We start from the raw sequence: 14,880 nt of genomic DNA on the forward strand, positions 1-14,880 counted from the left end.
CTACTGTTCTTTTAATTCTCAGTTTGAGGTTTATGTTTTTCTCTCTCAAACAGAAAGATGAAATGCAGGTAAAACATTGTGAATTATCAACTTTATTGACAGGTGCAACTACATAATACACGTTCTGGAACAAAAATCCGACAAAGCCGGAAAAATTGCTAAAATATCACAAGTTTTCTACTCAATTACGAAATAAGAAAAAATAGCCCTTTCTGATAATTATGCATTAAACAATTATCATTACTTTTCAAAATTAATTATGAGTCATTTCTTTAAGTAGAACAAAGTAAAGCTATAAAAAATGTTAAGTTATGTACTTGTCTCTTCTATGGAAGGAATTACACAAACACAAGTCACAAAACGTTTTACTGCTTCCAATTTAAAGCCCTGATGACCATTAACCAACATGCTCACATCTTAAACCCATGACAATATCCCTTCACAAACATAACAAAAATTACATGTCTAACTAACGTGCACAGTGCATTCAAGTAAAATCATAGTACTTAAGGAGCTTAAAGACTTAAAAAATATATGGTTGATGTGAAGGCCGCAAACAATCACTACTTTGCTAAATGATTAAGGCACATTTCCATTTCAACAAAATCACAACATGCTATATCATTACAGGATGGATTTTAATTTAGGGACTTTGCTTATCAGCATCCATCAAAGCTTGGCTTTCATAGAATAATGCTTGACGAAAGACTACACCAATCCATGGACAAAAAGCTGCATTCTACAAAATGGCTTCTGCTAAAAAATACTGGTAAATCAAAATTGTTAGGTGAGTGAAAAATGTATTCATCAACGGAGACAAAAAACAGAAATAATACTGAGCTATGTTCTGTAACATAGACTGCTTTAAAAAAAAAAAGGTTTCTAAAGCTAAAGTGGTTATTGTTCAATACGATTTGTCATGAGCTTACTAGACACTTAACATAAGAGGAAGTACAATGCATGTTACACTTAGCTTAGTACAGTTTGATACCCCCCCAAAATAAAGAGGTAATAATTTTAACACTGTGATAAATCTTTAACTAACAACATTTAGGGAATGTTAAAGAAAGAAGATGAACACATAAAAGGAATACAGTCTGGACGCACTCAAACCAAATTTAAACACAGTAAGAAAAGTTGGAAGATGAATAATAGCTACTCTTGTTTACATCATCCAATACTGTCAGGAGTTGACAGGTGTTTTAAACACCATGAGCATAAGAAAAATTAGAGCATAATCTTTGCAAGCATATCTCAGTCTTGAAAAGAATCTTGTTTTTAACAACTTCAGAAAGTAGTTAAGTATGTTTACTTCCACAAATCTCCTCATTACTCAAACTTATCACAAAAACTGGATGTATCACGGATAACCATCTTCCCATCACAATCACTGATAACTTTAGTCAGTAAAATAACTACTAAAAGTAATACTTAAGCGAACCACTATTTGGACAGTCACCGTAGTTAGGCAACAATAAAAATTTGTACAATTCACTTCCTAACAATCAAGTAAAGTAAGTGATCAAAACTAAAATTAATTAACAAGTTGCAGTTTATGTGCTCTGTGGTTGATGTGAATTATCTATCAACCAAATCATTTGTATACATGACAAAGTAAAAATTTCTTCTATCTATGTATATGTTATTGGAAATGTGGGATGATGAGTGGTTTATGTCAGCATTAACCAGAGGTCATGTCAAAAAATCATCCAGCTAATTTAGTAAGGGTAATAGGTAATGTCTGTTTCATTGATTTCAATCATTTATCATTGAACTTTAAGAGCTCACTTTAGAGAACGAATAAAAGCAGTCCCCTGATATTACTAACTGAGAACTCGATAGATTTGAAGAACGATTTCATTGTGGTGTTCATTCCGACCACTAGGACCGTTTCCAGGATTCTCAATCCACACCATGAAGATGATCCTAGATGTCCAAAATGAAAAATCAGACATTTATCTATTTTCCAAAGATAAAATTGTTAATGTTGACATTAACCTACTTCCAACATTACATTTAACATAAATATACTGTGAAACCTGGATAGTAAGAATACCTCCTTATAATTGATAATTGATTGATTGGACCGATACGAGAGTATAGTCAATAATGCCAATGTTAATGCCAAGTGGTTTTCCAAAAATCCAGGTCAAAATTTTTATGTCAAAGCACATTATTGTTATAAAGACTATTTGGATTTAAGTATTGATACCACGGTCCCGAGAGATTCTTACTAATCAGGTTTTTCTGCATAATACGTAGCCATAACTTCAAAAACAAAATGAACAGCACAACCTTTACACAGCTACTATAATGGAAGAGCAAGAGTATTAACACTTATGCAAGAAAAGGTGTCTGTTAAGTACATTTAATACAACATCAAGACAAGGAAAAAATTCCTTAATAATTATCAACTGGAGCAAAATTTAAAATGCTAATAAAATCACATTGTAAAGGAATTCAGCTTAATCATAAAAAAGATTAAAAATCAAGAACCCCAATAAACAAGCGCTCAGAAAACGACTGCATCCTCCAGGGATTAAAATCAGCCATCTTCATGGCAAAAGTCTATAAGAAAGGATAATTATGAACAAAACAGTTCTGATTAAGGTATCTAATTATGATATGATACAACATCGTCTTGAGCGAGCATCTTCAACAACATCGCTGGTGTTGCCAGCAAAGCGTTTAACACATCCTGGAGGAGGGAGACCTACTGCATCTGTAGCAGTCAAAAGACTGCCATTTGAGGAGGCAGCAGCTGATGCAGCAGCAGCAGCACTATGACTCTGAACTGTTCCATTTCGAATAGACGCTCTTTGCTTCTTTAAATCAGCCAAAGTCCCCGCATTGATTGTGACAGACACATGAATATTAATTTTCCCATTAGTATCTGTTACATAAGCAGCTTCAGCAGGTAGGTCTGAAACAGTTAAGGGTATAGATTAGTCAGATTGTGCTAATAGTTTCAAATTTGTGGAAAGCAGAGACATACCTAAAGGTGTTGGAGAACCAGCCAAAGAGTTTGTAGGTGATGATGGAACCACATTCCCACTCTCACATGATAATTGGGAATCATTGTCTTGTCCCTCAGGCAAGGATCTGCTGCCTGGTGGGCTTGGTGCAATGCTTTGTTTATCATTCTCTTCATCAGTTGCCTGAGGGGCCATTGTTGATGGACTGTGAATTGGAGTTTGTGATGGAGACTTTACTGGTGTGAGTGGAGAAGCAACAACAGGAACTGGTACTGGTGATCGAATGTTTGACTGGGTTGAAGACAAATTTGCAGAACGAGGAGTAGGCAGGGGAGCAGGAGCAGACACGACGATGGGAACAGGACCATCTACATTATCTACAGGTACGATGAACACTTCTTGGGCTTGAAGACGCAGCCTTGCTTCATCTTGTGCATCTTTTTTAGAGGTTAATGTCTTATCTCTGATAGATGTGCGTCTCACAGATTGAGTGCGGGTATTTGACTGAGATCTCCTGACTCGTTTCCTTTGAGCTTCAGCAGCTCTTTTAGTTTCTTGCTCACTACGTAGCTGAATAATTCTCTCTCGTAATTCAGCATCTTCACAAATATCTGGAAAAATAACTTAGCTAAAAATTTGGAAATACTGTGAAGTAGATCTTAAATTTATAGTGAGGAAAATCTTACCAGCTGGAGTTTCATCATGCTTTGTCTTTGCATTAAGATCAGCACCATTTTGAACAAGTAGTTCTAATACTTCCATCTGAAAAGAAGCATATGCATTGAAAAAATTGAGTATTTCAACTGAAATCTTGAAAGAACTTTTTATTTTATTATTTTATAAAAGTATGTAATCTCTTATCACGTAAATACTTACATGCCCCCAGCATGCTGCAGCATGAAGTGGATGCCAATCGTCATTGTCCCGTACATCAGTTGAAACATGCTGATCCAAAAGAAACTCCACAACTCTGATATATCCATTAGCTGCAGCTATGTGAAGCTGAACAAATTGGAGAACAAAAGAACACTTATTACACAGCTCCAAATGACAGCATTACTTCAGTTGGTTAGAAATAGCAAGCCTTTACTTACAGGGGTGGCTCCCTGATGATCATGGTCCTCTAAGCCTTGGGTACCGTACTTAGCAACATGTTGCTCTAGATCTTGCAGCATTTTTAACTCAGTGGCTGCACGTGTATCATCAATAAGTTCTTGAGTGACACCACGAGCTGCCATTGCACTTTCAATATGATCCAAGGCAGCTTCATCCTCGCAAATATCATATGGCATATTTCCATCAGCATTGACAGCCAGTAAATTGGCAGAGCTATCATAAAAATCACAAATAAGAATCAAATACACATAAATGTTTGCATTCACTTCCTATAAATTTCAACTTTGAGAAAAATACCTATTAATCAAATAACGAACAAGGTGTAAATGACCGCATGTTGCGGCTGCATGAAGAGGTGTCCACTTTTCACTATCTTCGGCATTCACATTAGCACCATAGTCTAACAACAGTTTCATCATTCTTTCGTTGTCATCAATACAGCATTGGTGTAGAGCTGTAAGTCCATCTTCATTGGTGGAATCTGGGTTGACTCCTTTTTTTAATAATCTTTCAACTGTAATGCACAATGCACATGATACAGTACACATAGATGATGTAGATAGATATTTGATATATATATATAAGTCCTCAATGAGTAACAAGTAATAAGTTTACCTTCTTCAACATCATTTCTTGCTGCAGCTTCTAAGAGCATAACACTGTCATTAAAAAAGATGTGCTTCTGCTTCTTGTTGATATTAGAACGCCCCTTCCTCTGGTGACGAAGCCAGTCTTTTTCCCGGGCTGCCCATACTTTTAACTGTTGTATTCGTCTTTTTCGTGCCAGATGTAATCTTTCTTGAGTAGTAAGATGCTCAACATGGGCCATTTCGGCCACTAGATCTGCATGCTCCATTGCTGATCCTTGTTAGAACATAAATGTTACGATAAATATTGGGATAATACAAACCCATATATTTTGATAGTGTTTGAGGGAGATGAATCATTTTCAAAGGAGGAAATATTAAGTTATTTTAATGTTATTGTTAATTGTAAATGTAATGTACAAGTCGAAAACTGAGGGGCCCGTCACCCAATAACACCGGACAACAGCCTAAATGGGCTGTCCCACACACAAGCTACTACTTACCGTATGTTTTCGTGATTGTAATGAGAACAGCTAATTCACATCATGTCCTCGTAAAAGCAAGAATGAACTCTTGAGAGGGTTCTGACAGAGTTATTTCAGTCACTTTCTCCATGATTAGTGAGGCTGACGGACGTTCCCATCACTGCAACCTGTTCTTACACCTGCATCTGTTTGCAACGGTCCCCGAACAACGACATTTTGGCCTAGAGACGCGTTCACGGTGACCTCACCAGTTCTACACATAATAGTCTTTTTCACAATAGCGGATTTAGTTTTTTAACGGCTCAGTAGAAACTTGCACGCCCATCTGGCAAGAAAAAGGAAGCTTGACATTTCGTTCGTTAGTAAATAAGAACACGGCAACAGAGGCGTGACATTTTCCCACGGTATGAGAAAATTAAGTGGTCGGTGTCGGTGGTCGACAACTTTGGCTTGGGAGTCCACTATATGACAAACTCTCCATAACAGTAGCGTCAAAAGCACGGTTAGCATCATGGCGGACAAGCCGAATGGTGAGTGTTCTTGTCGGACTGTCTGTCTCGTCCCCCAATATTAATTTAGTTACATATGCAAGAGAAACCTTGGGTAATTCCTCTTTATCTGTCTTGGTTGATTTACCCAACTGCCACACGACTGAATACTTTTAAAATTGTGACTTAATCGCTCATCAAGCCTGTTCGATTATGTACTGTTTGGCAATCTTAATTTGGAAAGTCTTTAGCGTCAGTGTCTGCTTATTGACATAAATATTTTCGTAATGAGTTTTATGTTGTCTTATTAATTGTACATGTTGCACTTTAATTCTTGACATAAAATCTGAACTCTGGGCGAATGTACACTTATAGGTTAGTGGCACTACTGTGCTCGTAGACCTGTCAAGGACTGACTTCAGCATCTTGAACAATTAAGGCACCTTAGTTATTTCTAGACTACACATGACTTATGTAAACTTTGATACTCAAATTTTATAACTTGAACAGAATTTTATTCATTTCACATTTCTTGTGTCTGATGTGGAGGTACTGAGAGTGCTGACTGATTTACTTCACTTGTGTTGATTTGTAATTATTTTTGCCATTTTTAAGATTCAACAAAAGAGGAGTCATCTCCAGTTCCTGCCATAAAGTTGGACCTTTTACCAGAGGCAAAGTTGTCAGATGTACCAGAGCCTGTAGTTGAGAAAGATAATAGTGAGAATAGTAGCTTTAATAACAGGCTAAAGTATAAACCAGGTAAAATGCAGTTATGTATTAAATTTTACATTGTTACGTCTTTGCTGCAAACTAGTGAAAATCTTTAACTTCCAACCCAACAGGTGTATTTGGATCTGCAGGGTCTTCAAATTTTAGATCATTTTCTTCTTTTGAACCATCAAAAATGAGTAATGAAAAGCCATCCAGTAAGTAGTGTTTAAATCTCTTACCTTTAACTTTGTCCATTTTGTAACCTGATAAATTTTGTTTGAATTAGCGTCTATGGGGCCCCTTAGAGCCTCATACCTCCGTCCTCCACAACTTGCAAGCCCAGACAAATTTGGATCCACACCAGCACTGGGCGAGAATGCAACAAAATATTCATTTGCCCTGAAACCAGCTCGTTTAAGCAATCCATTTGCTAAAGGTATGAGGTTGACATAAATTTTACTGAAAAACTTTTCTTTCAATCCTACTGTAGTTCTTAATTCTTATCATTTGTTTTAGGTGAAACAGAAGAAATGAGAGATGATACAGCAGAAACACAAGCCACAGAAGAAAAGACTTCTGCCCCTGGTGTTCAAGTTGCTCAACCTCCTGCATCACTACCTAAGTTTGTTCCTTTGGGAACACCTCTGCCACCTTCACAGTCCAGGTTAATTGACCTGACAATATTTGAATGTCTTGTTATGGCATAAATTGCATACATATTGTATTGAACAATTCCATTTCACAGAGGGAACCCAACAGCATCTCCTGCAGTTCCATCTACCTCTGCTGCCAGTGGATTTGTGTTTGGACAAAATTTGCATGAAAAAGTTTCAGTAAGTGTGTGTTGCATGTAAAATGCTTATTTTAGATTTTGCAAAACTTTTTATGATATGTTTGCTGTTTTTACCTTTAGGATGCTGCTTCAACAGAAACAGTTACCGAGAAGAGTGAAATTCCAGATGCGGTGAATGTGAGTTTTTTCATTTTTTTACTACATAAGTTCTCCTCCTCTCATTCTTATTTTATGTGGATTAAAACCGACCAATCTTTACTTCCAGAATGGTGCCTCAAGTTCCAGTACAACAGTTGGAAGTAACGGCACTTCTGAGAACCTGTTCACATCTGTTTTGAAAAGAGAACAGGTTGAAAAAAGCAATGTTAGCATCAATCTGTGTGAAAGTTACTACCTAATATAATATTTTTCTTGTCTTTGTTGCTATTTATTGGCTGTCATTTTGTGTTTTAGGATAGTGGAGGGGAAAGTGGTGGCGATCGGCCCAACAAATCGCTCAGTGAAGCTGCTAAGGAGTACGAAGAATCAAGAGCTGTCAAACGAAAATACGAAGAGGTGGCTGTTGTAACTGGGGAAGAAGATGAGCTGAATATCTTGCAGGTATTTTACCCTATTAGTTTTTGAAAACAATTGCTCTCTGCTGTCAAAGTTTTGTCATTGTTTCACTGTTTTCAAATTTTACCTCTCAGATCAATTGTAAGTTGTTTGCTTTTGATAAAGTAAAGTCTTCTTGGGCTGAACGTGGTCGAGGAAACCTACGTTTGAATGACAAGGAGTCGGGATCTGGGCAGAAGCAGTCAAGAATTATCATGCGTACTGCAGGAAGTTTTCGAGTAATTCTGAACACCAAGGTCTGTTTAAATTGGTCAAACTCTCATGTCAATTTAACAACTTTTTAAAATTTGTGGCTAAAATGCTTTCAATCTGTTTTTAGTTGTGGCCTGGGATGGTGGTTGAAAAAGTCAGCAGTAAAAGTGTTCGTCTCACTGCAATGGATGCTATTAGTGGGGAAATTCTTGTTTTCCTCGTCATGGTAATTGTTGTTTGGTGAACTGCTATCTAGATATTAACCGTTTTGTTCAAATCTAATGTTCTTGAATTCTGATTTTGCTGAATTTTCAGGCTAGTCCTAAGGATGCAGATTTCCTTTTCAATTACCTGGACTCAAGAGTTACTTCACTTAAGGCTACATGCGCTGAAACCGCTTCAAGCTATCCAGATGCATCCAGAAAGAATAATCTTAGTAGTAATGCTGCTGAAACACAAGACAGTGTTGACAAATCAGTGAAGAAGAGAGCATTTGATACATCAGGGGAAGAAAATGAAAACAATCATGTTTCCAAAACCGAAAGCACAGACTCTCAAGATACAGGAGGAAGTGATGATTCTGCGTTAGGAAAGATTTCTGGTAAGACCATTTCAATAAAGCTCCTTTAAATCTTGTGCTGTAGTTTATTTCATTATATATTGTTCAAATATCTATATTTGTCTTTCTATTTGTCACAGGCAATGATGACGTTTCTAATTCAACTGCGTTGTCATGAACATTTTTTTTTACTGACATTTTTCTGTGGCTCATGGTAATTTTATTTACCATTGTTACTTTAACATCTGGTAATATTTAGACTCCATTGTAACCACCATCACATTCTATTATTTTTTTTTCTTAGATAGAGCTTTGTAATTCCTAATTTTTCACTTGCTCAGAAAACTTGTCTACGACAAAGATATTTTGTATGTCTGCTGAGTGTGATGTAGGAGCAAGCGCTGTAATAGATTTGAAAGTCATCTTGTTCCTCTGAACGTTGTTCACGGAACTATTTTCAGTGTCCTAGAGTTCAGATTCATGTTATTAGCACCTCATCAATTTTTTTTTTTACACAACCTTGAAAAATTGTCTTCCATCAGATGTTTCCTTTTAAACAATAAAGACTTTTGAAGAGCTTGTACAATATGTGCGATTTTGTATTTGTTTTGGGAATTGGAAAGAATTAATGACGACATGGCTTATCGGTCCAGCCCCCGACCCCCTCGACACAGCGGTGCCTGCTGCTCCGCCTATCAGATGACTGGTCTCCGGCCCGGCCTCTCGGTCCACCCAATAGGAACGCGGGCTGGGGGCTCGCCCCTGGCGCGCCCGAACGGCCTGCTTGGCGCAGTGACAATAACAACACGCCCAGAACCAGATCGGGTTGGTGTCTGGAACGAGGTGTGGACTGGACGAACGCTCAACTTGAACGGCCGAGCAGGGCTGCAGGCAGAGCCTCACCGAAACAGAATACTGCTGATGACATCCTCTCCGGCTCTATAAGGTGTCCACACGTTTCACGAAGCGACGCTCACGCCGGCGCCCGTCACGCCGCGGGTAGGCCAACCCGCGAGGCAGTTGTGTGGAGCCGGCGGCCCACCCAGATCACCCAAGTGCAGGAGGTAACTTCAGGCAAAGGGCCTTTACCTCACTCATATCGTATATCGTTTGGTTCAGCACGGAAATTACTCGTTGCCACATCCAAAGAACATGCCAAATCTGGCCCCAAATAAACAATGAAAAAGGCTATGCTTTATTTCGTTGTTTGTTCATTTATTGCGTATTTACCGTGCTCTCGAGTAAATATTTTCCGCCTACGATAGTTATGCATCCTCACAAAGTTTTGTCGAGCGGTCTGTTTGCGACAAAACTGTTGTCTGATGTCTGGAGCTGGAAATTTGCCAACGGACCTGACTGGCGGGGCCGAGCCGAGATCCCACTCAGCCACGTGGAGCAAAAACAACTACATCTCCAGGTGTGTCTGGTGTCTGGGAACAGGCGAGATACGTTCGCAGTTCAGGCATTTAGAGTCGGTTTCGAAAATGCAATGAAATGTTCGAAGAGTCAGCCTAGTTGACGTCCACAGTTCGAGATGGTTTTAGAGGCGTTGCCGTTGTAACACACTTGCTAGAAACATACAAGGGGCATTTAAATAACTGATAAATAAACCAATAAAACGAGAAGGAAGAAAACAGGGCACAACTAACAAACACCCATCCCACCAACAAATGGATGATTCATTGGAGTTATTCTGGATAATATGTTTTGCACCCATGGTCATCGAGAAAAGAATGGGGGTGCCTATTCGTCTGCGACCATCGTACCCGAAGGTGTCAAGCGAGTAGGCAACCTGGCCGCGTCCGCGTCCATGGGGTGCAGTCTAAGTGCGAAGGTAGGTGTCGCGGACCAACTCAGCCCCATGGTATATCGAACGAAAATCGGCGGATTTCTTTTTTGTACGCCCAGTTTAGATTTGTCTAATGAAAACCCGTCATTGTTGGCGTGACGTCGACGCGCCGTGTGCCGCCTTGACGGGGCCGGCAGGCGACCCGGGAGACACGCGCCGAGCTCGCGCTCCACGCGCTCTGATTGGTCGCGACGGGACCGTCCTCCGGCTCGGACCAATCGGCTGCCCACTCCCGGAGACACACACCCGGGACGGAACGGCGGTGACCTGGCGCCGAGGGAGGTCCCCCGGGCCCCGGGCCGCCCCTGGCCAGCGGCTGCGCTGGAGCTATAAAAGCAGTGGTACCGGGGCGGGCGGCAACAGCCGCAGGTGACACCTCCTGGACAGGACACAGCTCCGATATCGTCGCCATGGTGAGTCTCGTCACCCACCACCGTGCGTGCAGCCTCTAAACCCCGCGCGCGAGCGCCCTCGCAACATAAGCGGAGATTAGATAAGCTATGGCTTGTCGTCACAATACTCGACGTTATTTAAGTTTTTATTGATTTTCTCGCGACCGTGTGTTCTTCTGACCCCTTGAATCAACGAGGTGCTTTATGGGGCAATGGGGCAGGTAAGGTCGCTGGTCGTGGTCCAAGACGCCACACCTCGCGGAATATTTTCCCCCGAAATTTTTCCCATCATCGACGCGTCTTTAAAACAGCGGCGCCACCCGAAAACCGACCTCCGGCCGACGTGACCGCCGCGTGACGCAGTGTTTTGAACCCAACCGGATTCCAGACCCCTCCTGTCCCTGAACGATACCCCGCCTGTCGCATTCCTAGTTCTTATCTATCCCTTTTGTGTGTCGACACCAAAAACACGTGCTGAAAAATTCTTCCGTGTGGAAGCTTTTAACAAATCGTTTGATTTTCTTTGCAGACCACCTACACAGACAAGGGCCAGAAGGTAAGCCAAACGTGATGAAGCGAATGAAGCAATCCCCGTTCATCGTCATAGAGGCCCCTCTAAGATCCAGTCTTCTCTTTCTAGCCCATCAGTGGCCGCTTCCTGAACTTCGACCACGTTAAGTTCTGGGTGGGCAACGCGAAGCAAGCCGCCAGCTACTACGTGACCCGGATGGGCTTCGAGCCTTTCGCCTACCGCGGGCTAGAGACGGGCTCCCGCAAGCACGCCTTCCACGCCGTGCGCCAGGACAAGGTGGGTGCGCAGAAAGATGAATTGTGTTGCGGACGCTGGTCAGTTCACCCACGAAACAAGAGGAAAAGGGGGGGGGGGGTCACCGTCCCTCCCTCGCCTTTATAGGGAACCGCCTGAAAGTTTGGCCATTTGAGCCACGAACCCTCCATGCGTGGGCAGCCGACAGTGCATCGCCTGTCAGGCGAATCTTGTACTAAAGGCGCCTGTCTGACGGGTACCGTGTGTTGCTGCGCACGCCCGTGAGGGTCGTGAGCATATCGTGAGGGACCACCACAGGTCTAGTCCCTGCTATGCCAGAGCGCAACATTTGCGACGCATGCACTGCACAGTGACAGAGGCACCGGCCAGCGGCGCACGCGCGCCGGTTGGGTGGCCTACCCTCGGGTCCGCAGGCGATGTCCCAACAGCCGCGCAGCGCCCCGGGCTCCAGTCAACTCTCTTGGGTAGGGTCCTGGAGCTGGGGCCGGGGCTGCGCCTGCTGGCCCGGCAGCCAAGCCGACGCCTGCGTGCCGACACCTGCCATGGCGCCGCGCCCGACCGAGCCCGCCGGCGTCGGCGGCGGTGTGACCGCGCTGACCTGACCGCCCTGCCCGGCCTTGCAGATTGTGTTCGTGTTCGTGTCGTCGTACGAGCCCGGCGACTACGCGCTCGGGGAGCATCTCATCCAGCACGGCGACGGCGTCAAGGATGTGGCGTTTTCCGTCGAGGACCTGGACTTTATCATGGCGGTAAGTGGCGCCAAGGACCATTGGGCCGGTTGGAATTCCCCCCTCAACCCAAACCCCAGCACACTTCCCCCTTTTCAGTGGGTCCTTTACGGTCCTTCGTTTTATGGCGACTCTTGTCTGTCTGTCTGACGCGCGTCGCGTATTGTTTCTCCTTGCCGCAGACCGCCAAGGAGCAGGGCGCCAAGATAGTGCGCGACATCTACGAGGAGAGCGACGAGTTCGGCACCGTGAGGCTGGCCACCGTGCAGACGGTGAGTACCGCGCTGTTTGTCGTGGGGTTGACGCCGGCAGGGTTGGCCGCGGACACGCGGACGCGGGCCATCACGCGCCGTGCACCCAGAAAACGAGGTTCTTGTATCAAGTAAGTATCCTTGGAACAAGTCAATTTCCCAGCACATGCCTAGGAAGTTGACTTGTTCCGATGGTATTTACTTGATTCAAGAACCTCGTTTTTTGGGTGTGTCCATACTGCCCGAATGTTGCCGTGATGCCATGTTTGCACAATGACTTAGTCTGTGTCTGTGAGTACGGTGGACCAGCCCAGTCCAGTCAGTCGATTCGAAACAGCATTTCTCGCTGGGCTGCCTGTCCTATCTAATGACTGAAAATATGCAGTAAAAAATTGAGATCATAAACTTTTTTCAAAAATAAAAATCTCTAACATTCATACCAAAAAAATCAAAAAATTCTACCAAGTTTAAAGAAAATTTATTTCTAGTACGGAGACACGACGCACACGTTTGTGGATCGCACCGGTTACCGGGGCCACTTCCTGCCCGGCTACAGCAAGCCCCTGCTGGACGACAAGCTCGTGCGCGGACTGTGAGTACCCGAGAGGAGGGTGCTTAGTGCGGCACGTAAGAAGACGAAAATAATAAGTGAAATCCTTCTATCCGACCAAACAGGCCCGACGTCGGCCTCAACTTTATCGACCACGTGGTGGGCAACCAGCCGGACAATGAGATGGAGTCGGCCGCCAAGTGGTACGAGAAGACCCTCCTCTTCCACCGCTACTGGTCCGTGGACGACAAACAGCTGTACACCGAGTTCTCGGCGCTGCGCTCCATCGTCATGACCAACTACGAGGAGACGGTCAAGGTGAGGGGCGGCGGCTGGGCCGCGCGGGGCGGGGGACGGGGGAAATGGTGGTGCCCGGTGGCGAGCGAGGCGCACTTCTGTCGTCCTTTTCTTTTGGTGCAGATGCCCATTAACGAGCCGGCGCCCGGCAAGAAGAAGAGCCAGATCCAAGAGTACGTGGAGTACTACGGCGGCGCGGGCGTGCAGCACATCGCCCTCAACACGAAGGACATCGTCAAGGCGGTGAGCTTACATCATTTGATTTGGCGACTCTGAAATAAAAAGACTTTCATCAAAAAGTGAAACGTGAAGGTGCCTTGAGAAACCAGCTGTTTAATTGAGTTAATATATTCCAAAGCTGGGTATTGGGTATTGTTGCACCCATCTGCATGGGACTCGTACTTATTGCGGTTTGGTGGGCCTACCTCGACAGATCCGCGGTCTGCGTGCGAGGGGTATGCACTTCCTGGAAGTGCCGAGCTCGTACTACACCATGCTGCGGCAGCGGCTGGCGGAGAGCAAGGTCCAAATCAAAGAGGACCTCAAGGTGCTAGAGGAGCTCAACATCCTCGTTGACTACGACGACGACGGCTACCTCCTCCAGATCTTCACGAAGAACATGCAGGATAGGCCCACCCTCTTCCTCGAGGTCATCGAGAGGCACAACTTCAATGTAAGCCCCGTCCTCTTGCTCTGCCCGGACCACCTCCCTCTTGGAGCGCCTGCGAACTGCAGATGGGCCACCCCGCATGACTCCCCTGTCTCGCGGGGTGGCCTAACCTGCAGTCCGCAGGCGCTCGGGCTCCGCCCCAGCAGAACTAAACGGCGTGCCTGACATTTGCAGGGCTTCGGAGTCGGCAACTTCAAGGCGCTGTTCGAAGCGATAGAACTTGAGCAAGACAAACGAGGCAACTTGTGAAGGCATTTCACCACTTTAAATTAAGATTTGTACATTTTTGTAAAAATTAAATTAAGGCAAATAGACTTGTAATTGTGATTAAAACTTTCAACAAAATATCATGAAGATTTAGTTTTGATTTTACTCACCTGCTGGTTGTTTTGAGTCGCCACGCACCTACCAGTCGGTTAAAGACCTTTACAGAAAGGGGAAAGACGGATACAAGGGGCACACCGTTAGTTCGGTCCGGGCTGGGCGGGCGGGCGGTGTCCGCCATGGGTCCCGCCCGGCGCGCTGGTGACGGCCGAGGTCAGTGCCAAAGGCACGGCCAAGGTGGAGGCCAGGGCCGAGGCCAGGGCCGAGGCCAGGGCCGCGGCGCACGCAGGCCTCCTCCTGGAGGCGCGCAGGTAATGGGTGTAGCTTGTGCCCATTCCGGGCGGGCCGGCGGTGTGGCCGGGCACGGCTCGTGTATATCGGCGCGCGTGTCTATCCGAGCGGCCCTCCGGCCGCGGCGCCTTCAGTGATTGGCGAGCTGCAAGGCAAACGGATCGGAGAAGGAGGCGCGGCATGCAGGGATGGATGGTGGCTGCTGCTGCTGCTGCTG

The 14,880-nt window shown here is 44.4% G+C and overlaps 3 protein-coding genes across 4 annotated transcripts; 2 read left to right on the forward strand and 1 right to left on the reverse strand.

Moving 5' to 3' along the window:
* Positions 1-72: 72 nt before the first annotated feature.
* LOC113214025 (protein phosphatase 1 regulatory subunit 16A) lies at positions 73-5,555 on the reverse strand. The gene is made up of 8 exons (XM_026433266.2): positions 5,182-5,555; positions 4,707-4,955; positions 4,389-4,605; positions 4,070-4,304; positions 3,852-3,977; positions 3,662-3,737; positions 2,996-3,586; positions 73-2,923 (listed from the first exon to the last, which is right to left on the reverse strand). The coding sequence occupies exons 2-8, from the start codon at positions 4,945-4,947 to the stop codon at positions 2,619-2,621; spliced, it is 1,791 nt and encodes a 596-aa protein (XP_026289051.1). The 5' UTR covers positions 4,948-4,955; positions 5,182-5,555; the 3' UTR covers positions 73-2,618.
* On the forward strand, positions 5,552-9,112 carry LOC113214026 (ran-binding protein 3). Of its 2 annotated transcripts, none has more exons than XM_026433267.2 (13): positions 5,552-5,693; positions 6,267-6,413; positions 6,497-6,580; positions 6,652-6,801; positions 6,882-7,029; positions 7,111-7,198; positions 7,279-7,335; positions 7,424-7,522; positions 7,612-7,758; positions 7,848-8,009; positions 8,093-8,191; positions 8,281-8,566; positions 8,665-9,112. In XM_026433267.2, the coding sequence occupies exons 1-13, from the start codon at positions 5,675-5,677 to the stop codon at positions 8,700-8,702; spliced, it is 1,524 nt and encodes a 507-aa protein (XP_026289052.1). In that variant the 5' UTR covers positions 5,552-5,674; the 3' UTR covers positions 8,703-9,112. The 2 variants fall into 2 exon arrangements, with proteins under 2 accessions (XP_026289052.1, XP_052120768.1); XM_052264808.1 differs by having other exon boundaries at positions 5,669-5,766.
* A 1,534-nt stretch (positions 9,113-10,646) lies between these two features.
* On the forward strand, positions 10,647-14,402 carry LOC113214029 (4-hydroxyphenylpyruvate dioxygenase). Its single transcript, XM_026433271.2, has 10 exons — positions 10,647-10,786; positions 11,295-11,321; positions 11,406-11,573; positions 12,176-12,301; positions 12,463-12,552; positions 13,020-13,123; positions 13,207-13,399; positions 13,502-13,621; positions 13,812-14,051; positions 14,223-14,402. The coding sequence occupies exons 1-10, from the start codon at positions 10,784-10,786 to the stop codon at positions 14,295-14,297; spliced, it is 1,146 nt and encodes a 381-aa protein (XP_026289056.1). The 5' UTR covers positions 10,647-10,783; the 3' UTR covers positions 14,298-14,402.
* The last annotated feature ends 478 nt before the right edge of the window (positions 14,403-14,880 follow it).

This window comes from Frankliniella occidentalis, unplaced genomic scaffold, assembly GCF_000697945.3.
Source record: "Frankliniella occidentalis isolate FOCC.00 unplaced genomic scaffold, Focc_3.1 Scaffold2, whole genome shotgun sequence".
NCBI lineage: Eukaryota > Metazoa > Arthropoda > Insecta > Thysanoptera > Thripidae > Frankliniella > Frankliniella occidentalis.